Below are 23,398 nucleotides of genomic sequence, written 5' to 3' on the forward strand. Positions count from 1 at the left end.
ACTTTCAGCCCCAGGCAGCCGTCATCTCTTGGCTACTTTCAAATACTTACAGAGGCTTTGAAGATGCTGTTTCTGTAGAGGTTAATTTGTTTTCCAGTATACCCAGAATTGCTAAATCAGATTTTGTTCAGTGTTAGTCTCCTTGGGGAAGTACTGATGTATGTTACAGGGCCTAAATACTTTTTACTTTTTAAAAAATACTTTGGCTTTTACTTTTTAAAAATACTTGGCTTTTATAAAAGTTTTCTATTTTCCATTTCATTTCTTAAAAACCTGTATCTCAGCTTTGTGATAGCATTTTGTTTACCTCATTTAGCAGCTAGAGAATGATAATGTATTAAGTATCAGAACATGGTAGGTGTGCCATGAATCCAACAACAGGGTCAGATGTGCCGTAACGTGAAAGGATAGTGGATCTCTGAGATGGTCCAAACAGCTGGACCCCAAGGACTGGGAGGACTGAGTTCAGATCAGAGCAATGCTGAAGACAGAGGGCCAGTTGATTTGCTACAGAATCTTTCAGAGGCCAGGGTAGGTAGCGGTGAACAGGTGCAACCCTAGATTAGCCCTGTTTAGCCCTGTCTGTGATGACACACGTTTTTAAGGGGTCTCTCTGTGTCTGCAGCTCTCATGTGAATGACAGTCGTTTTTCCCTCCTAATGACAATGGCATTAGAATGAACTTTATGTTTTCCTTTTCTTTTTTCAGAACAAGTTTGCCTTCTCCTATGTTTTCCAGAAATGACTTCAGTATCTGGAGCATCCTCAGAAAATGTATTGGAATGGTAAGTTAACGGTTTTGTCATATGATATTAAGCAGATATGTTTAATCGTATATTCTTTAGAAAGGAATCTGAAAGTTTGCATTAAAGTGGTGCGTGACAATGTTTATGGAAATGTACAAGAATCATAAATTGTGAAAAGTCATAGGTGAATTTTTTCTGACGAGAATTTGAGCTGCTCTAATGGCTTTAATGTGCGTTTTTGATGTAAAAAAAAAATGCCATGTTTCTGTCGTCACAGCACATTTATATTGCCCCATAGACTTACCTAGAAACTCTCAGAAAGAACAGACAACTCCACCGTGGAGAACAGGATTTCACTTACACTTCTGTGCACAGAGCAAGTTTTCGTATTTGGAATTTGTGAGTGTTGTGTATTATGTATTTGGAATACGTCTCTGCTTAGTTATCTGTGCAGGTGGATGTGATTTGGGGGGAGGTAGGGAGATGGCAGCATTTCCTTTTATAGAAATCCTTGGATTCCTTTGTAGTTAGTAGTCAACACCGCCACCCTGATGTCAGTCAGGCTAGGATTCTGGGTAAAGTTCTCTTAACTCTTCCTAGTGTGATGTTGGACCTCCGAACATGTAAGTCATGTGGCACAAAAGAATCTGCCTGGACATTACCTTTTAACATTTTGCAATTGAATGTGTATCCTGGGAGCACTCCAGAACTTTCCCTGTGCTGGGAAGTACAGTCACCTTGTGCACACTTCATTCTGCGGCTTGAAATCCTGTCCACTGCAGAGGTGCTCACTTTGGCATTTTTCTTTTCATTTTCTTTCTTTTTCTCTTTTCATTTCATTTCTTTTTTTTCCTTTTTTTGAGACAGGGACTTATTATATTATCCAGACTGGAGTGAAGTAGTACCATCATGGCTCACAGCAGCCTCAACCTCCCCGGCTTCACTGATCCACCCACCTCAGCCTCCTGAGTAGCTGGGACCACAGGCATATCCTGCCACACCCAGCTAATTTTTTGTATTTTTAGTAGAGAAGGAATTTTGCTATGTTTCCCAGGGTGGTCTGGAACTCCTGGGCTCAAGCAGTCCTCTCACCTCAGCCTCCCAAAGTGTTGGGATTACAGACCTGAACCACCATGCCTGGCCTCTGGCATTTTTCCAATGTCTCTCTTCTCTAAGTGGATAATGAAATCTGAAACTTCCTAAATGTGATTTCCAAGGAACAAATTTCATAAACATTAATTTTAAACAAATATTTTTTGACTCCTGCATGGAGAGTAATTCATCTAAATTTCGGAGCCTGATAATGTAGAATCTAATCCCCGCTTTGTTATGTTGGATTGCACCTGCTATGCTCTGACAGATACTCTGTTCTTCTAGAATGTGGTTTTACTTTTATGTTTAGTCACAGAACTTCTTGTACAAGTAAATGCTTATGCTGAATCATAAATAAAGTACAACAAATAAACATAGAGCTGTTTGGGTTGAAAGGTTCCATAGAATGTTCTGAATCATATCTCTAGAATTTACTGATTCAAGGCATAGAGAGCTTCAGGAGAAGTCGTGTTTTTGGAAACTTCTTTCTGCTGAGATTCATAGGAGCCGAATGTTCTGGAAGAACATTTTTATTAATGTGGATGGAAAGGAAATCACCTAGCTTTTGGAAATAACTGTTCTTTGAGCACTGTCTGCTATAGGACCTCTCTCAGCAGCAGACACAATCAAGGTATAAGCACTAAGCGACAGTAAAGATGAAAAATGAAGAGTCTTGAGAGAGAAATACAAATATTACTCCCCCCTTTTTTTTTTTCTGAGTCGGAGTCTCACTTTGTTACCCAGGCTGGAATGCAGTGGTGCAATCTCAGCTCACTGCAGCCTCCACCTCCCAAGTTCAGGTGATTCTCCTGCCTCAGCCTCCCGAATAGCTGGAATTATAGGTATCCACCACCTCAAGCAGCTACTTTTTGTAATTTTAGTAGAGACAGGATGGGGTTTCACCGTGTTGGCCAGGCTGGTCTTGAACTCCTGACATCAGGTGATCCACTCGCCTCAGCCTCCCAAAGTGCTGGGATTACAGGCGTGAGCTACTGTGCCTGGCCTGCAATATATTTTTAAAGTAAATTTTGATATCAGCAGTCTCCAATATCTGCCTGTTTCCGTCTCCCAAAAGAAAAATAGGTCCAAACTTAAAGAATAGTAGTATCCATAGGTCTTAATACACTTAACTTAAAGTGAAGGCATTTTAAAAAATCCCCTATTGTATATTTCTGATTCTTTTTATTTTTGGAGACAAAGTCTTGCTCTCTGGTCCAGGGTGGGGTGCAGTGGTGTGATCTCAGCTTACTGCAACCTCTGCCTCCTGGGTTCAAGTGATTCTCCTGCCTCAGCCTCCTGAGTAGCTGGGACTACAGGTACGCGCCACCATGCCCGGCTAATTTTTTGTACTTTGAGTAGAGATGGGCTTTCACCATGTTGGCCAGACTGGTCTTGAACTCGTGACCTCAGTTGATCCACCCACCCTGGCTTCCAAAAGTCCTGGGATTACAGGTGTGAGCCACCAGGCCCGGCCTGCATGTTTCTGATTCTGTCACATTAATCCAAATACTTCACTTCGTGTCCTTTTTGTGAGGGTGAAACTGAGTTCTAGAAGCCATGTGCATACCTTCAGCTATCATCTCTCTTCCCTTACCTCCATTTACCAAGCTTCTTAATTTGTTAGTAAGTCTTAAGAGTGGAAGAGGAAATTTGATACTGAGCCGTAGCTCTTCCTGCTCTCTGTTGTCGTGAGGAGCGTGCCAGGACAGAGTGCAGGGTGTGGGCATCCTGCGGGTGAAAGTCCCATAATTCCACACTCAGCTAGGGTCCCCATCCCATCTTTTTCCAAAACAATTAATGCCCCGGATTTGTATGCTGTGATGATATCATTTTATGATGTAATGCTATTATTATTCAAAATATGTGGCTTTTCCAAATTCATAGTACATATGCTTATCTGCCAGATATGGTCTAAGTCTCACTTTGTCTTAGGAAGGAAAGGAAGAGTTTCTTCTCCAGGCGTTAGTCATCTTGGCCCCCAGTGTCTGCAGCCCCATCCCCAGCCAGGCTCACTGCCCCATCTCCTCCACTCCCACGCACCTGCACGTTGTACTTTACCTTTTTCCAAATAGCGTGTAGCCACTTTGATTTCCAATACTGATGACATCCTTCTTTTCTTCTCCTGGTCTGTTTTGGGCAGGATTATGTTATCAAAATGTCAGATTATACAATGTGAAATGAATACTTTACATAACTGGAATTCAACCCTAAATCTCTTTGTGTTTGAAGCTTTTACCAAACAAACAAATCTCTGGCCCCTGAGAAGTAATCCTGACACTGCTTAGTCATTTGAAGCCTTTGCTTATTTCTTTCTGCTTGTTGCCCCTTTGTCACAGGACTCTTTAATCCCAAAGCCTCGTGTCCTGTGTGTACCCTGTTTCCGTCCTCCTCTTCCCCTCCACCCCTTTGCTCCAGCAGCTTTCTCAGCAGGGCTCAGCCAGAGGTTAGGTCGTGGCTGTTCATGCTCAGTGACTTAGGCGGCCAGCCCCAGGACCTCAGCACAAAATTTGAGGAGGTACTCGAGCTCAAGGCCATGCACGCACTGACCTTGTGTGTGTTCAAATGTCTTGGAGTAATAGAATAGTCCTGGATTATTGCAAAAGGTGACAGAGGTCTGGTATATCATGAATACCGACTATTGAAAGTGAAAGGAAAGTGTTGTATCATTCTTTTAAAGGTAGCTAGTGGAATCCATATACCATCGAGTTTTGATTGCCACTGTCATTCTGTTAAATATATGAGCAAGCTGTTCTTTAGTCATTGAAAAGCTTATACTTCCATGTCTCCTTGAACTTGTATTTCCATTTTATCCTTCCTATAGGATAACTCAATTAATTTCGTGTCCTTTTTGTGAGGGTGAAACTGAGTTCCAGAAGCCATGTGCATACCTTCAGCTGTCATCTCTCTTCCAGTACCTCCATTTACCCAGTTAACTCAATTTTTTTAATCTGTGAGGGTCTTTTATCGGTTACTTTATCATACTTCATTATTACAGAAATATGTATAAAAATTAAAATTTAAAAAACTATATATTCTATAAGGCTTTAGTACTAAAGATTTCTTTGCATTGTTATTATGAATGTTAGTATTTGAATGATTACAATTGTAAACATTATAAAATTTATGAAAATATTAGCAAAAGGTAAAATGTTATGAGTGAAAAGAATTTTTTTCAATTGGGTTTAGATATCTGAGATGAATATCACTTGCTGCTAGAATGAGACAAGATTTTCAGTAACAATTATGTTCTTGTTTTTGAATAGATGCAAAGTCTGAGAGCTTTGCTAATATTAATAGACAGATGGGAGCAGGAGTTTTTTGGGTTTTTAAAAAAATATCCAGTAATGTCATTCAGTTCTTTGACCCCCTTTTCAACTATGTGCCAAAAGTCAGATTATATTACACAATTTTTTGTGTGTGATTTATAAGCTAACAACTCAGTTAGGACTCCCTTCAGTGTTACTAAAAACACAACTTTGGAAAACTCTAACTTGCACAAGGTTTTGTTACCTTTCATTAGTCATTGGCTTCTTGGCCTCTGAGAAATACACCAGACAAGCTTTTCCCAAGCTCTCCGATCTCAATTCATTGAACTGTTTTTATCACTCAGTTGTGCCTTGCAGTACTGAGAAAGGGTTGAGAAAATTGGAATATTTTTCACTGAAGTAAACCTTTGCCAATACGTTTTTGATAAAATGCTTTTATCTCACCATGAATCTTAAGATGTTTCCCACAGACTGAAGATTTCGCTCATTCATTCCGGTACAGAATGTCTGCCACACAGCCGTGGGGCCAGACCTCATGCCCAGACGTATCACCAGGTCAGAGTAACTGTCAGAAGGGATGTGATGTTATTTCTGGATTCAGATAAACATGTGATACCATATATGCCGCCATGACAACAGTGTTATTCTTGCATTCCAACTCTAAGATAGATGTGGAGCTAGATAAGATTTGGAGCTTTGCCAAATCTGGTGTGTTATAAATACCAGCTAGAGAGACAGGAGATAGAAGCAGCAAGATAGTTAAACAAAATTTGGTATCTCTACCCCCACACTCTACAGTCGTCTAAAATCAGAATGTTTCAACCTGGGGAGAAGTGACTTGAAGACCCTATTTCTAGTGTCGTGTCTTTCCTTTAACTGAAACAGGCAGTTAAGGAGCCCTAATGTAAGTTAATGGTTCTTGAGTAAAAGAGGCTTTGCTGATAACAGTACTGTTCGTAACCTTCCCTGTCTGGTCCCCTGGAGCTTTTCGCATTTCCGGGTATAAATTTTTTTTTTTAAAGTGGCAGAGGGCGACTGTGAATGGGGAGATGAGCAAAGAGGAACAGCACAGACCCTCCAGTGCAGGTGCCCTTTGAGACTTGCCAGTTTCTAGGAAAAAATGCATGTGGAAGTAGATTCCCTTAAAGCCACGAATGCCGAGTGATCCAGTGCAAGCTTATGGCCTGTGCTTCCATCGTCTCTCCACACGCCTGTCTAGGTGTTGTCCGGCCTTTAGTGAAGTCGCCTAGCAGGAGGGCTCACGCCACCTCCCAACTCTGAAGCTGTTCAGCTGCTAAGCAGGAAGAATAGGAAAGGAATATCATTATGCTCATTAGCATTTTCCTTAGAGCTTTTCTTATGTTCTCCTCCCTGTTTTCCCACTGGTTGCACTGAGGTGCCCACACTGTGGTTCAGTTCACCCATGATGAGCACACCCCCTTTTCCCGCTCCGTGGCGCCTTCCTTTCTGCCTGTGTGTCTTTCGCTCTGGCCCCTGTTGTACCCCCCAACTGGCCTGTGAGGACTGAGGACAGAAGGCCTGAGGGCGGCAGGCTTTTTTTCAAACTGCCCATCCAGAGTGGCTGCATGTGATCAGTGGTATTCAGATGGCAAGAATGTCATGCAATGATAAACTGATGGATGAGATGCTAGGCATTGTGTGGAGGAGAGGGAACTGAGCAGCATGAGATGGGGAAAGAAAGACATTTGGCCCTCCAAGGCTCTCAACTGTAAGCACGATGAATTTTTTCGTCCTCGGTAGCTGTGGGAGGTAGAGGTGTCATAGAGGAAACATCCAGTGCCATCTCCATCCTGCAGGAGGCACGGCTCTATCCAGGGGACAGCCAACTGCTGCCAGCCCCCGGCTGTCAGTGGAGAGAGCTTTGGGGACCCACCAGGGTTTGGGGTTTGGGTCATACACGTGGGGGAGCACCCTGCCCAGAAGCTGCTGTCTGGGCAACAGAGCAGACACACCTAGCCTAATACCTGAGGGGAGTTTTCTCTCTATAACCCAAGTCTTTAGTAGTTACACTTCGGTCCTGTTACAGTGGTAGACTTTACATTTATTCAGTATTTCCAATTTCAGTTGATCTCAAACTTGGCCTTGCTCTCAGGTTTCTCTAGTGCTCAAGTGAAAACGCAGCCTTCTCTCCTTCTTCTCAGTTTGTCAGCCCATGAGCAACTGCAATTAGGAGTTTCTGCAGTTTCATCATTGGTTGCTCTCAATTTGCATGGTGATATTTAAACTTTGCCTTTAGCTGGAATTGCTTGGCATAAATGTTTAACTTTTCCAGCTGCCTGAAGCTCTCAATGATAGAAGTTTCTAGGCAATGCTTCTTCCTGAAGCTTGATCTTCATCATGTGAATTGTTTTTCGTATTATTGGAATATATAGACATACTAGTTGTATACAATATCTAGAGAATGCAACACCACACTTCATTGGATTGGAAGTGAAAATGATGTATCAGTGAATTTTCAATAGGTCTAAGAGGGAAGGAAATAAAATATACTTGGTGTCAGTGAGCTTTTCACTACCTCTCTAGGGAACTGTAGGTTTTAGCAATTGAAATAATTGTAAGAGTGTTTAAAAATAATTACAGATGATGGAGGCAATACAATTGCAAGTAAGTTGCTATATTTTAAAATAGCATGTTACACTCTTCCGAGGTCCAGGTTGTTTTTATGGCAGTCCGGGTTCTGCCTCTCATTCCCTCTCTGTTATTTGACCCAGCCATGTGGCTTTCCATTTTCTTGAGTGCATTCATTCTGAGTTACTAAAAGAAATGGAAAGCTGTTTAAATTATTATATATTACAACATTTTATTAAAAGAGCCTTTTAGAATTTTAGCAGCTTTTCAAATGATTAAAAAATAAATCTACTTATTGAATTGATGATAAACCCACATCCTTTGTGCCTTGGTCTCCAGAGTTCACACCACCCTCTTTGTCACTGGCCTCCAACCCCTGGAAAGCCCGGGTGACTGGTGTTGAACAGCCGGTGGCCATGAACACCTGCCTGCCCCATCCTGCTGTGCTGTGTTTTCCTGTGGAGCTGGATGTGGAGAAATGGCAGTGCACGCAGCATTGCTTTAGAGTTGAAAGATTACATCCCTAGGCCAGTATTCCTGAGAAAACAAAGCAAAATCCCTTTGAGGGAAGCACTCCTGTCTTATAAATACTAAAATGTCATCCCCGGTCCATCTGTTCCTTCCTCAATGAGTATATGATAGTCCTTAGAGTGTTTTTCAGGAAAAACAAATTCAAAATCAGACTTACAGGTAAAGCTCTTCCTTTTTTTAATGAATAAACTTTTACAATTTCTTTATGATCAGTCCCACCCTGCTATTGTGTACAATAAAGGGAAATGGAGAAAACAGGAAGAGAGCTGAGCCAGAAATGGCATAGTCTGTGTCACTTACTGGCTGTCACTGGTTGCCACTGCAGTGAACCCCTGCCATCCTGGTGTTTGGATCCCTCCTGGCCCAGGCTTCAGAAAGGGCAGCACCCTGTCCCTCACTCCCTCACCTTTTAAGCTCAGGTCCCTATGCCATGCTGCTGTCTGTGTAGCTTCTCTGCAGCTCAGCTGCCCCTGGGTCAGGGCAGAGTATCCCAGCCATTGAGGCATACTTGCTTTCCTGCAACCTTGGAGGACTTGGAGATCTTGTCTGCATTATTAATAACAGTGATAATAGCTAGCATTTATTGCTCACTTAACAGATGCCTGGCACTATTCTAAGTGCTTTATATTAATGAATTCATCTCATCTTTACAAGCCTGGTGAGGTATGTAATGAAATTGTCCCCAGTATGGGGAGAGGTTAGGGACTTGCAGGCTGCCAGGCAAGCAGTAGGTAGTACAACTAGGATTTGAATGCAGGAAGTTTGATCTCAGAGCTCATTTTTTTCCCCTTGGTTTTACAATTAAGGCAAAACATACATAACATAAAAGGCACCACCTTCACCATTTTTAAGTATATAGTACAGTGGCATCAGTACCCTCGCATTGCTGTGCTACCATCACCACCGTCCGTCCACAGAACTCTCTTCAGTTTGCAAAACTGAAACTGTCCCCTCGAAACACCAACTTCCCCACTCCGCCTCCCCCCGCCCAGTAACCACCATTCTCTGTCTGTTCAGAACCCTTTCTTATTTATTTGTTTATCTTTAGCAGCCTTACCCAAGAAGTAGGAGCCTGTTCTTTTAATTTCCTGTCTCTGGAACTTAGGAGTGGACTAATCTGAAGTTTCCATTGTATTACTTCTATACCAATTTTTCCTTGTCCATTTCATGACTAGCATCAATGCAAGTGTGTGTATTATAAGGTGGACCAGCTGCTGCAGTATGAGGCTGTTAGCTTCCCTGGCTTTTCCTTTTGCCTATCTGAAATTGGTTTTTTGTTTCTGTTTCTTTGTTTGTTTTGTTTTGTTTTTTGAGATGGAGTCTTGTTCTGTTGCTCAGGCTGGAATGCAGTGGCACAATCTCGGCTCACTGCAACCTCTGCCTCCCGGGTTCAAGCAATCCTCCTGCCTCAGCCTCCCTCGTAGCTGGGATTACAAGCACACACCACCATGCCCAGCTAATTTTTGTATTTTTAGTAGAGATGGGGTTTCACCATGTTGGCCAGGCTGCTTTGAACTCCTGACCTCATGATCTACCTACCTCGTCTTCCCAAAGTGCTGGGATTACAGGCCTGAGCCACTGCGCCTGGCCTATTGTTAGGTTTTAAAGTAACATCTCGTTTTACCCTTGATTAGAAGAGCAATGCATGTTCATTTTAGGAAATCTGGAAAATACAGAAAAGCATAAGGAAGGTTATTAGGATTCCCTATGCCCCCAACTCCTAGAGATACCCACTGTTAACTTTTTGATGTTACTGTCTTCTAGCATTTGTTTCTATGTCTATAAAAACATATTTAATGAGATTAGAGTATTTTTGAACATGTTGCTTTATAACCTGTTTTTTTTTCTCTCAGATTTTAAGGTGAATATTTATTTAGAATGAGGAAAAATCACAAGTTTTGAAGTGTAAATATCACTATTACCACAGTAATGTTGTTTGTGTCTAGTACCACAAACAATATAAATCCAAAATCATTACAGACTTCTTTAATTGCCTTAGCATTCTTCTGTACTTTTTTTGTTACTTTTTTGTCTTTACATTCTCTTTTATCACATGTGACTGCAACTATGATATTTTCTGTAGCAGAACTAGAAAGATAATTTGACCTTTCCTAAAGTATGATTCATCAAAATTCGTTTCCTTAAAATTTCGTTTTATTTTTTAAGACAGGGTCTTGCTCTGTCATCCAGCCTGGAATGCAGTGGCATGAACGTGATTCACTGTAGCCTTGACTTCCTGAGCTCAGGCAAGCCTTCTGCCTCGGCCTCCTGAGTAGCTGGGACTACAGATGCACGCCCCCACGCTTGGCTAGTTTTCTGCTTTTTTTGTAGGGATGGGATCTCACTTTGCTGCCCAGGCTGGTCTCGAATTCCTGGGCTCGTGATCTTTGTGCCTTGGTCCCCAAACTGGTGAGACTGCATGTGTGAGCCACCATGCTTGGCCTCATTTTAGTTTTTAAAAGACTTTTATTTTATAAAGTAGTTTTCAGTTTACAGCAAAATTGAGAGGAAGGTGCGGAGAGTTCCCACACACTCCCCGGCCCCACACGTGCATAGCCTCCCCGTAGTCAGCATCCCTCACCAGGGCGGCCCATTTGTTAGAACTGGTGAACCTGGCCAGGCGCGGTGGCTCATGCCTGTAATCCCAGCACTTTGGGAGGCTGAGGTGGGCGGATCACAAGGTCAGGAGTTCGAGACCAGCCTGGCCAACATGGTGAAACCCCGTCTCTACTAAAGATACAAAAAATTAGCTGGGCATGGTGGCACGTGCCTGTAGTCCCAGCTCTTTCGGAGGCTGAGGCAGGAGAATTGCTTGAACCCAGGAGGTGGAGGTTGCAGTGAGCCGACAGTGCACCATTACACTCCAGCCTGGGCGACAGGGCGAGACTCCGTCTCAACAACAACAACAACAAGAATCGGTGAACCTGCGATACTTTATCACCGCAGGTTCGCAGTTTGTACTAGGGCTCACTCTTGGTGTTCTGTGCTCATGTAATGACATGTATCCAACATTGTAGCACCATACAGAGTGTTCTCACTGCCTTAAAAACCCCCTTTGCTCTGCCTGTTCATCCCTCCCCCTTACTCTGGGCAACCACTGACCCTTTTACTGTCTCCATGGTTTTGTCTTAACCAGAATGTCATACCATTGGAATCATACTGGCTTTTTTTCCCTTAGTAATGGGCATCTGTGTTTGCTCCATGTCTTTCCATGACTTGATAGCTCATTTCTTTTAAGCGCTGAATAATATTTCAAACGTTACCAGTTTTTTACTCAGCATTTAGCTGTGTTAACCACATGCGTTACTAAGCAAGACCTTTGTCTTCAAAGAGCTCTCCATTGAAGGAGGCGGGAAGTTCTGTGTGTGACAAATGCCGGAAAAGGGAAAGCTCACGGGGCAGTGAGAATGCAGGCTGCATCGGGGGCAGGGCACACCTGCAGTGCTCCCCTCTCTCTGTGAGGTGATCGGGGAGTATAGATGGGGTATAAGATAGTGTCCCTTTCCCAAGGAATTGTATTACTATACACATAGCAAGATAAGCTGGTTATCACCCATACCATAACAGTAGGTAATAGAATCTAATCTCTGATCAAATGCTCAGTTATGAGCAGTACATTTTGGTACTCTAGCAATTGGAAGGAGGAGGAAATCAGTGAGTGCTACAATACTTGAGGAGGAAAGACTTGAACTGGGCCTTGAAATCTGGGTAGTACGTAGAGGAATAAAGGGAAGACAGAGCAGGGCATTCCAGGTTAAGTGGTGGTTGTAATGACGCTTTTGCTGCAGTACCTGGCACATAGTAGGTGCTCAGTTAAATATGTGTTTAATGAAAGCATAAACATGCCAGAAGGAACAAAGTGGGAGTAATACACCTCTTTTAGCATCAGAGATGTTGACTGTCATGCACCATGGGTGGGAGTATAAATTGGTTAAGCTGTTTTGGAAAGCATTCAGCTTGGTAGTGTCTGTAAAATAAATAAATAAATAAAATAAATTAAAATGAGCATGCTTTCAACCCAGAAAGTCCACTTTAGAGAAATCTACTTAAAATCCCTATTTGCCTATATTCTTAAAGATATATGATTAAATAGTTCACAGTGTGTCCATATATGGATGTTGTTTTAAATTTAACAAACACATCTAGCATTATTAATGTGCCCAGAACTATGCTTTATGATAGATACTATTATATTAGCACTTAGTACTTATTGATGAGGAAACTGGCACAGGGTTTAACTTGGTCAAATCCACACGGCTAGTAAATGGTGAACCCAGCAGTGGAACTCAATCTGGTTCGGTGGTCTTAGCATTACACTATCCTGTGATTAGAAAGAACTTGACTCGATGTATGTACCTTACATGTGTATAACACCCTCCTAAAAGATCCCCAAAACACAGTGAAAGTGTAATGAGTCAATACATAGAGCTGACATCATGCATTAAAACAAACAAATTGTGGCTGGGCACAGTGGCTCACACCTGTAATCCCAGCACTTTGGGAGGCTGAGGTGGGTGATCACCTGAGGTCAGGAGTTGGAGACCAACCTGGCCAACATGGTGAAACTCCGTCTTCACTAAAAATACAGAAAAATTAGCCAGGCATGGTGCTACATGCCTGTAGTTCCAGCTGCTCGGGAGGCTGAGGCATGACAATCGTTTGAACCTGGGAAGTGGAGGTTGTAGTGAGCCGAGATCACGCCTTTGCACTCCAGCCTGGGTGACAAGAGCAAAACTCTGCCTCCAAAAAAAAAAAAAAAAAATTCTCTGTGTGTGAATATAAATCAGGAGTATGTATGCATATGTGTGTGAATACATAGGTCTGTATCCCAAAGTGTTGCTGTTGTTTTGTGTCTGGGGAGAGGAGTGGGAAAGGGAAGTAAGAGACATTTTCATGTTTTTATTTCAATATTATATTTTATACTAAGATAGTTATGTATTTCCCAATTAGTTTTTTTAATAGAAAAAAACAATAATGATAGTTTTTATTGAAAAATAGAAGGCCAGGTGCTATGGCTTACACCTGTAATTGCAGCCCTTTGGGAGGCTGAAGTGGGAGGATTGGATCCCTTGAGGTCAGGAGTTCGAGACCAGCCTGACCTGGTGAAACCCTGTCTCTACTAAAAAAGTACAAAAATTATCTGGATCTGGTGGTGCACATCTGTAATCCCAGCTACTCCAGAGGCTGAGGCAGGAGAATTGTGTGAACCTGGGAGGCAGAGGTTACGGTGAGCCAAGGTTGTGCCACTGCACTCCAGCCTGGGTGACGGAGTAAGACTCCATCTCAAAAAACAAAAAAAGAAAGAAAGAAAAAGAAAAATAGAAGAAAGAGAGCCTGGGGCATTTCAATAAAGACAAGCCTTGGCAGTCCCAGTTTTTTTTACTTGTCCCCAGTAGTGAATCTCTGGGTTTAATGAGCTCTTAGGGTATATGTAGTTGAGCCTTCCTTTATTTCTCTATATACATTCCTGTTTTCCCTCATCTCCCCAGTGATGCAGCAATAAAATTACCATTTCTTTTAATTAGGCTGAGCTGTTACATGTCTGTGTGTTTTCTGCAGTATTTTATGAGCTTATTTTCATTTTTTTTTTTGAGACGGAGTCTCGCTCTGCCGCCCAGGCTGGAGTGCAGTGGCCAGATCCCAGCTCACTGCAAGCTCCGCCTCCCGGGTTTACGCCATTCTCCTGCCTCAGCCTCCCAAGTAGCTGGGACTACAGAGCTTATTTTCTTTGAATGCGCTCCAGTTTCAGTTCTGTGAAGGTTGCATTATTTTTAATTGAAAATCTCAGTGGGAACATGGATATTTAGGGGGAAGAGTCAGGTAAGTCAGGCGGCATTCAGCCTGACTGCACCTCAGCACTGTTCACCCGCCCACACGACCAGCCAGCAGCCCTCATGAAAGACCTGGTTCCCGAGGGAATGGTTGATAGCAGTTTGGGAAGATCGTCAGAATATTCCAGTAAATACCAAGATAGGTGTGTTACTTAATGAATTTTGTAAAGGCCTCACCAGAATATTGCTTGCTGGTGGCACATGGTAAACAGAATTGAACAGTTGCAGTTGAGGTCGGAAACTTCCTAATTGTTAAATGATTTTTGAGAGTTGATTGTGATGGCAGCATTCTGGCAGACAGAATTTAAAATCTATTCTGTAAAATATGCCGTAGCCTGCTAGTACCGTAGCCCATAATTTATACTAGATTGGTGTGCTCAGATAAGCTCGGTGTGGTCGCATCATTTCATTTCATTGTCATTTCAAAAGCTGTGAAATTTGTTTTGGAAAATTACTCACAAAAATGGTATGAGTGGTTAATCCTTAGCCCATTGTTACAACATAAATGTAAACATACTGAAATTTTCACACATATATTTGAACAGGCAGTGATTCATGACTTGAACAGCCCCAGACCTGAAGCTATTCCACACTGCACTGAGAAGGCAGGAAGGGGAGCTTTTAGAAGGTGTTCTTTGAGGGAGCCAAAAAGTATATTCATATTGGTGAAAGCGTAACGTCCCTAGATAGAGGTTAGTTTGGCGGTTCTGATTGGTGAGGCTTAAGTCGACAGCGGAGGGGGTTTCAACGGTTTGCTTATGAAAGAACTCAAGGCATTGGAACCATCTCCAGGAATTAATGGCCCTGCAGTTAATTATTTTACCACCACTATGAAGAGTTTTGTCTGTCTCCATTGCCGTTGTCTCCCATTTCCTAATTCTGATGCAAGACAGACTAAGAGTCATCGCTCATGCCCCCCAGCAGACAGTGAGCTCCCTGGAGCCACGGAGAATGTTTGGGCAGTCTTTGTATTTCCTCCTTCAAGACCTAGAAGGATACACTCTGTGGTATTAGGTGCTCTGGGAAGATTTTGTGAAATTGAACCAATATTGAAGAAATTTCACGGGTTGCTAGTTTCTGTTCTGTCCTTTCTAGGAGGATGTTATGTAAAGATAACAATAGTTTTGTTTGTTATGTATATGGGACATAACACTTTCAATTTTGTGGTTCAATAGGAACTATCCAAGATCACGATGCCAGTTATATTTAATGAGCCTCTGAGCTTCCTACAGCGCCTAACTGAATACATGGAGCATACTTACCTCATCCGCAAGGCCAGTTCACTGTCTGATCCTGTGGAAAGGATGCAGGTAGGAGCCAAGGGAGGAAAAGGTCTAACTCTGAGAGACCTCGTTACCAACCCAGTCCCAAACACACACACACACACATTCACACAATTAGTGTTAAATTCCATGTGAGATTGGGCGATTTTATCAAAGCTCAGTCCGCACGTCTGGAGTGTCCTCTGGTCAGGGCGACACCATCGTGCAAAGACCGATGAGTATTGCAGGAGAAGCGGGAGGTGGCCCATAAGCAAACCTGGATATTAGGGGGCTTTTGCTAAATATTTAGTTGAGAAAGTAGTGTTGTGTTAGGGGAAGAATTCAACCTTTCTTCTTTCAGACTTTCTCAGGGTATTTCCAAGAAGAAGTTAACACACACACACATATAAAGTAGAAAAATATGTTTGTGCTTACTTGGGTATATAAATATATATACATTGCTATATATTAAAAGACAGCAAGGAATTGCACTTTTTAATTTTTTAGATGGAAGATTTTATATGTTGTACATGGATGGACTAGTTAGAGGCAGAGTATAGTGGACACATTGTTCTCCTTCAGCGAAACAATAGCATTCTTAACTGAGTCGTTCTGTCCTTGCATTTATATAAATCAGCATTTTCCAACCTCAGTGGACTTCACACCAATTAAGTTGTGGAGTTTTATATCTCTTTCCCCAGTCCTGGAGTGTGATACTTTTAAAAAATTTTAAATGATTTAAAAGTAACTTTGGACTTGAGGGTTTTTTGAAAGTCCTTAAGAGAATCTGTAGCACTGTTAGAGTGTGATGAAAACCATGGTTGGGAATAACCAGTCATTATAGGAAGTGACTGAAAGTTATTTTCATTCTGAATATCCAGGTTTCCATGTCCCATTGCTAGAGCCATATTAAAACTCCAAAGTACTTAAACTCCTCAAAATAATTCTGTAAATTACTGTCTTCGGCAAAATTTCAGTTCCTAAAAGAATGCGGTGCGAGCTCGGCTGCTTTTGACTTGTTCTCATGCTCTGTCCCACAGTGTGTAGCTGCGTTTGCTGTATCTGCCGTTGCTTCTCAGTGGGAGCGGACTGGAAAGCCTTTCAACCCACTGCTGGGAGAGACTTATGAATTAGTGCGGTGAGGCTTTCCACTTGCATGCTCTATGTAGCCTTGCAGATGAAGAGGAGAAATACATACGTATTGGTCATCACCAATAATAATTACATAGGACTGGAGCAGGTTAACGATTTTGATGTCTGTTTCTAGGATAGCTATTATTTTAGAGACTGTCAAAAATATTGAAACATACATAAAAGCTACCATTAAAAAAATAACTGCAAGGATTTTTGTATTCCTGATCACATGGGATTAATCACCCTCCTTTTCTCCTTATGTAGATCATAAGACATGATCGAGTTTTTAAAAATAATCATTTAAGATATATTAGCTGGGTATGGGGGCACAGGCCTATAGTCCCAGCTACTTGAGAGGCTGAGGCAGCAGGATCTCTTGAGCCCAGAAGCTCTGGGCTGTAGTGCTCTATGCTGGTCAGGTGTCCACACTAAGTTTGGCATGAATATGGTGACCTCCCAGGAGAGGAAGGTCAGAAATGGAGCAGCTCAAAACCCCCGTGCTGGTCAGTGGTGGGGTTGCACCTGTTATTAGCCACTGCACTCCAGCCTGGGCAACAGTGAGGCCCTCTTATAAAAATATCTCGTTATTAAAAAATATAAATAAAAGATATTAGCATAAGTATCTATTGTTTGCATAAAGCCAATGACTGCATCTGTAAGTGCAGTTCTGTTTGCTTGAGCTAGCCTGTGTGTTGTTTATACATGATTAAGGGACTTTATTTGGCTTTAGTTTTTCTATGTGTTCCTCTTCTTCTCTGCACAAGTTTTGATCTCATTTATTCCCTAGATGTTTGAAAGTGGACACAAAATCATTCAAATTCATCGGGGTGTTCTTTATTTTAGTTTGTTCAAGTAGCTAGCGTTACATTGGATTTGGTGGTTTGGGTTGCATTTGTATAATTTCTCATAGATTAAGTTGTTTCATTGCAAGGAGAATAAAGAATTGTTGGTTGGGCATGGTGGCTCACACCTGTAATCCCAGCACTTTGGGAGGCCGAGGCGGGCGGATCACGAGGTCAGGAGTTCGAGACCAGCCTGACCAACATGGTGAAACCCCATCTCTACTAAAAATACAAAAATTAGCCGGGTGTGGTGGTGCCTGTATTCCCAGTTACTCAGGAGGCTGAGGCCGGAGAATTGCTTGAACCCGGAAGGCAGGGGTTGCAGTGAGCCGAGATCATGCCACTACACTCCAGCCTGAGCGACAGAGCGAGATTCTGTCTCAACAGCAACAAAAAAAGAATTGTTTACTTTGAAAGGGCAATTATGTACATGTTTAATGATAGAGTTAATTATAATTTTTTTTTTTTTTTTTTTTTTTAATCTTAAGAGATGACCTTGGATTTAGACTCATCTCCGAACAGGTCAGCCATCACCCACCAATCAGTGCATTTCATGCTGAAGGATTAAACAATGACTTCATCTTTCATGGCTCAATCTATCCCAAACTGAAATTCTGGGGGAAGAGTGTAGAAGCAGAACCCAAAGGAACCATCACCTTGGAGCTCCTTGAGTGAGTTCTAATCAAGCCATTAAACTCTTTTCATGTATACCTACCTGTAAGTGTAGACATGCACACTCAGCTGACCTTATTGTTCAAAAGCTGGAGAAAAAGAAACAGCTTTCATATAATGCAAACTGTCTACCTCTGTGTAAAAGAATTTGAGAAACATGGCAGTAGCCATTGCTAATTAATCTGGGTTTGTGTAAATAGTTTAACTTGATGTTTGACTCTGGTGTTTGGATCTATTTTAAGATTGATGGAGTTAATTGCTTCATGACATTTCTTATGAAACATGCTTTTTTATATCCTTGTGCCAATGTTTTGTTTACAGATCTTTCAAAATGAATTCACTTTGAGAAATAATGAAATGACAATTGTGTGGCACATGTTAGGCGTTAGATAAATTGGGAGTTCTCTTCTTTTGCAAGATTAGCTTTAAATCCACAATTAATTCCAGTAGGATAGAATAAGCATACGATCCCCTATCTCTTTAACACTGATTACAACTAGAAACCCCAGACAGAAGACAAAGCAACAACCTGAGGACTCTGAAAAGTAGATAGTAGCAGGCAGACCGGGGAGAGAAATCAAAACCTGAAGACCAGTATGGCAGTGAGTTTACTGGTTTTATATATTTCCCCCATTTCTGGCTTAGAATCAGAGCAGCAAATTGCAGAACTGGAAACTGGAGGCAGACCGAAAAAGTTCTAACAGAACTCTCTCTTTCTAATTAAAGGACATAGAAAGATACCCTTGCAGGAAGTAGAGAATAGGGGAAATCCTGTTTCAATTTTGTCTCACAGCCTTGTCCCAAAGCAAGCCCTAGGGTCTATAGCTATACTCTTGCTGCGATGGTGGCTGTGGCAATCACACACGTACCTCAAACTCAGAGTCCTTCTCTTTGGCCAGAGGGACTGAGTAAAGGAACCCCTGAGGTCCAAAGAGCATGAGAGAATCCCTGTTACTTGTTTTTCTTTCTTTTCTTTTACCCCTTTACCCCAGAGGAAGACCTAGTTGTGGGAGATACAAGATAGAGCAGAGAGGCTCAAACCCCAGCTTGCCAGCCGGAGGGGAGAGAAAGCGCCCCCTGGTGTCTAAGAGTGTTAGGGAAACCACAAAGAGGAGGGAGCTCAAGAAAGGGGTCCCCTAAAGTTATGAGTTCCTCAGCTCATCCCTACACGCATGCATTGAAATGACCCAGAAGGCTCCACAAGGGCCTCAGGATCTGAAATACTGTGTGGCCTGAGATCCAGGTCCCTGGCTGGTTATTGAGGGGTAGATCTGAGCAGCACTACAGAGGCTTTGAAAATTAAACTGACACTGGAATCAAAGCCCACAGGAGGAGAGTCAGGACTTCTGGCCTGAAACTCTGTTAATTGCCTACTAAAACAAAATTTTTATCAGTATTCTCCAGAAGAGGTTAAGAGGACAGAGTCTTATAATATTTAGGTGTCCAGAATATAATCCAAAATCATTCAGCATAGCAAGAAACAGGAAAATCTCAACAAACTAAAATAGAAAAGGCAGTCAACAGACTCCAGTCCAAAGTTGACCCAGATACTGTCATTCATATCCGAGGTGTAAAGTAGCTCCACCAGAGAAAGGTGGACTCTCTCAAATGAGTAGAGAGACATTTTAGCAAAAAAAAAAAAAAAAAAAAAAGATGTATTTTTGGAAATTTTAGTACTAAAACTATAGTGATAGAATAGTAATAATAACTGGGATAGGCTCAATGGCAGAATGCAAATGTCAAAATATGTACAGGATGTGTATGTTGAAAACTACACGATACTGTTGAAAGTGATCAAAGATTATCTGAGTAATGCAGAGACACACTGTGTCTGGATATGTTTGGAAGCCTCAATTATAGTTAAGATGTCGGTTCACCCCTCACTGAACACAATCCAAATCAAAATCCCAAGATGATTTTTAACAGATACAGAGAAGTGGATTCTAAGTTTGTATGGAAAGGCAAATGACAGAGAACAGCCAAAATACTTTTGAAAAGGAAGAGCAGAATTGATGGACTCCCACTACCCAATTTTAAGACTTAACTCTAAAGCTGTTGTAATGGTACATAGATTAATGCGACAGGGAAGAGAATCCAGAAATTGACCTGCAGAAATGTGGTCAGTTGATTTTTGACAAAGGCGCAAAGGCAGTACTGCTAAGAAGAATAGTCCTTTCCACAGAAAACCGTCTGTGCTATGGAGGCAGTTGGACATCTATATGTTAAAAAATGAACCTCAAACTAGACCTCACACCTTTTACAAAAATCAGCTCAAAATAGATGATAGGCTAAAATAAAATGTAAAACTAAGGATTTTGGAAGGAAAACGTAGGAGAAAATCTTACAACTTTGGATTAGGCAAAGAACTCTTACGGATATGATACCAAAATTACAACCCATGAAAGACAAAAAGTGATAAATTTGATTTTATTAAATTAAAAACCTTATATTGAAAGATACTGTTCAGAGAATGAAAAGATAAGCTATAGAATAGTAAAAATTATTTGCAAATCATATAGCCAACAAAGGACTTGTAGCCGCAATGTATAAAGAATTCTTAAAACTCAACAATAAGAAGTGATAAGGTCAGGCACCATGACTCATGCCTGTAATCTCAGCACTTTGGGAGGCTGAAGTGGGAGGATCACTTGAGCCCAGGAGTTTGAGACCCGCCTGGGCAACATAGTGAGTCCTCGTCTCTACTAAAACATTTTAAAAATAGCCAGGTTTGGTGACATGAGCCTATTGTCCTAGTTACTTGAGAGGCTCAGGTAGGAGGATCTCTCAAGCCCAGGAGTTCGAGGCTGTAGTGAGCCATGATTGCGTCACTGTACTCCAGCCTGGGCAACAGAGTGAGACCCTGTCTCTGGAACAACAACAACAAAAAGAACAATAAAAAATTATTTTGCCCAATGGGGCGAAAAATGTGAATAGATACTTCACCTATATATATATATATATCAGATAAGTGCATTGAAAGATGCTGTCAGCTGATTGCAGTGGCTCACACCTATAATGGCAGTTACTTAGGAGGCTGAGGCAGGAGGATTGCTTGAGGCCAGGAGTTCAAGACCAGCCTGGGAAGCATAGTGAAACTCTATCTCTAAAAAAATAAAATAAAATAAATTTAGCCAGGCATGGGGACACAGGCCTGTAGTCATAGCTACTAGGGAAGCTAAGGCAGGAGGGTCACTTGAGCCAAGGAGTTCGAGGTTGCAGTGAGCTATGACCCACCACTGCACTCCACCCTCGATGGTAGAATAAGACCTCATCTCTAAAAAATAAATAAATATACATTTAAAAAGATGTTATTAGATAAAAAGATGTTAATAGCATCAGTTATTAGAGAACTACAAAGTTGAAACCACAATGAGATAGCCATATACCTATTACAATGTCTAAAACCAAAATAATTGTAAACATTGACAATCCCAAGTGCTGACAAGGATGTGGAAGAGCTAGAAATCTCATACAGGTTGAGTGTCCCTTTATAAAAATATGCCGGAAGTGTTTTGGATTTTGAATATTTTCAGATTTTGGAATATTTGTAGTATACCTACCAGTTTAGCATCTCAAATCCAAAATTCCAAAATCTGAAATGCTCCAGTGAGCATTTCCTTTGAGTGTCATGTCAATGCTCAAAAAGTTTCTGATTTTGGAGCATTTCAGATTTCCAAGTTTCGAATTTGGAATGTTCAACCTGTGTATTGTTGGTGTTGGAATGTAAAATGGTAGAGCCACCCTGGAGAATGGTTTGGCAGTTTCTTATATAGTTAACCTTATGTTTATCACATGACTTAGCAATACTACTCCTAGGTATTTACCTTAGAGAAATGAAAACTCACCTTTATCCCAAAAGCTGTATACAAATGTTTATAGTAGCATTATTTATCACCACCAAAAACTGAAAACAGCCCACCTGCCCTTCAGTGGGTGAATGGTCACACAAACGGTGGCACATCCATACAGCGGAATCCTACTCAGCACAAAGATTGATACGTAGAACAACACAGATGAATTTCAGGTGCATGATACAAATTGAAGATGCTAATCTCAAAAGGCAATCTACATTTATATGTCTGGAAAGGGAAAAACTATTGCAATGGAGAACAGCTCAGTTGTTGGGGATAAGGAATGAGTTGGAGATCCAGGGATTAGGAGTAGAGAAAGGTTTAACTACCAGGAGAAGCATGAGCGAAGTGTTTGTGGGTGGAGGAATTGTTTAGGATTCTGATTGTGTTGGTGGTGGTTACACAGATCTGTACAAGCATAGACCTGAGTACCAACAAAAATGAGCTTTACCTTATGTAAATTAAAAAACATATCTAAGGACGAATATATGAAGGTGCAGCGGTGGCTCATGCCTGTAATCCCAGCACTTTGGGAGGCCGAGGCAGGTGGATCACCTGAGGTCAGGAGTTCAAGACCAGCCTGGCCAACATGGCGAAACCCCGTCTCTACTAAAAATACAAAAATTAGCCAGGCATAGTGGCAGGCGCCTGTAGTCCCAGCTGCTTAGGAGGCTAAGGCAGGAGAATCGCTTGAACCCAGGAGGTGAAGGTTGCAATGAGCCAAGATCACACCACTATACTCCAGTCTGGGTGACAGAGCGAGACTCTGTCTCAAAAAATAAAAAGTAATAATAATAATAAAACTTTTTCTTTTTTTTAAACTTTTATCTTAGGTTTAGGGGTACATGTGTGGGTTTGTTCTGTTGGTAAACTATTGTCATAGGAGTTTGTTGTACATATTATTTCATCACCCAGGTACTAAGCCTAGTACCCAATAGTTATTTTTTCTGATCCTCTCCCTCCTCCCAACCTCCATCCTGAGGTAGGCCCTTGTGTCTGTTCATCCCTTTGTGTCCTTGAGTTCGCATCATTTAGCTCCCACTTATAAATGAGAACATGTGGTATTTGGTTTTCTCTTCCTGTGTTAGTTTGCTAAGGATAATGGTCTCCAGCTCCTCCATATTCCCAGAAAAGACATGAACTTGTTCTTTTTTATGGCTGCATGGTATTCCATGGTGTATGCGTGCCACATTTTCTTTATCCAGTCTATCACTGGTGGGCATCTAGGTTGATTCTATGTCTTTGCTATTGTGAACAGTGCTGCAGTGAACATTCACGTGCGTGTATCTTTATGGTAGAATGATTTCTATTCCTTGGGGTATGTAGGATTATAAAATATCGGGAGTTTATTCACATAGATGAGTTTTTTCCTTTGGTGAGCTGGAGGGTACTTTCTCTAGAAAGCGCTAAATAGACTTTATTTTCTGTTTCTACTTCAGCTTTTTTTAATGTTTCATGACACTTTTGAATGCTTGAAATGATTATGTACATAGTTTATTTGGAGTTTGATGGAAGTATAGAATTTTTTCTTAAGCTGTTACTTCCTTTCAAGAAACAAGAATGGGCAAATGATCCCAATTTTA

The 23,398-nt window shown here is 41.5% G+C and overlaps 1 protein-coding gene across 4 annotated transcripts in view; it reads left to right on the plus strand.

The window, feature by feature from the left end:
- OSBPL1A (oxysterol binding protein like 1A) overlaps positions 1-23,398 on the plus strand; it is a 228,913-nt gene that overhangs the window by 194,765 nt on the left and 10,750 nt on the right. For all 4 annotated transcript variants that reach the window (XM_007974412.3, XM_037982433.2, XM_007974419.3 and 1 more), the window contains 4 exons: positions 709-784; positions 15,230-15,364; positions 16,357-16,454; positions 17,781-17,963. In XM_007974412.3, coding sequence (XP_007972603.3) covers positions 709-784; positions 15,230-15,364; positions 16,357-16,454; positions 17,781-17,963 — 492 coding nt within the window. The remainder of the gene's footprint in view (positions 1-708; positions 785-15,229; positions 15,365-16,356; positions 16,455-17,780; positions 17,964-23,398) is intronic.

Source organism: Chlorocebus sabaeus, chromosome 18 (genome assembly GCF_047675955.1).
Source record: "Chlorocebus sabaeus isolate Y175 chromosome 18, mChlSab1.0.hap1, whole genome shotgun sequence".
NCBI lineage: Eukaryota > Metazoa > Chordata > Mammalia > Primates > Cercopithecidae > Chlorocebus > Chlorocebus sabaeus.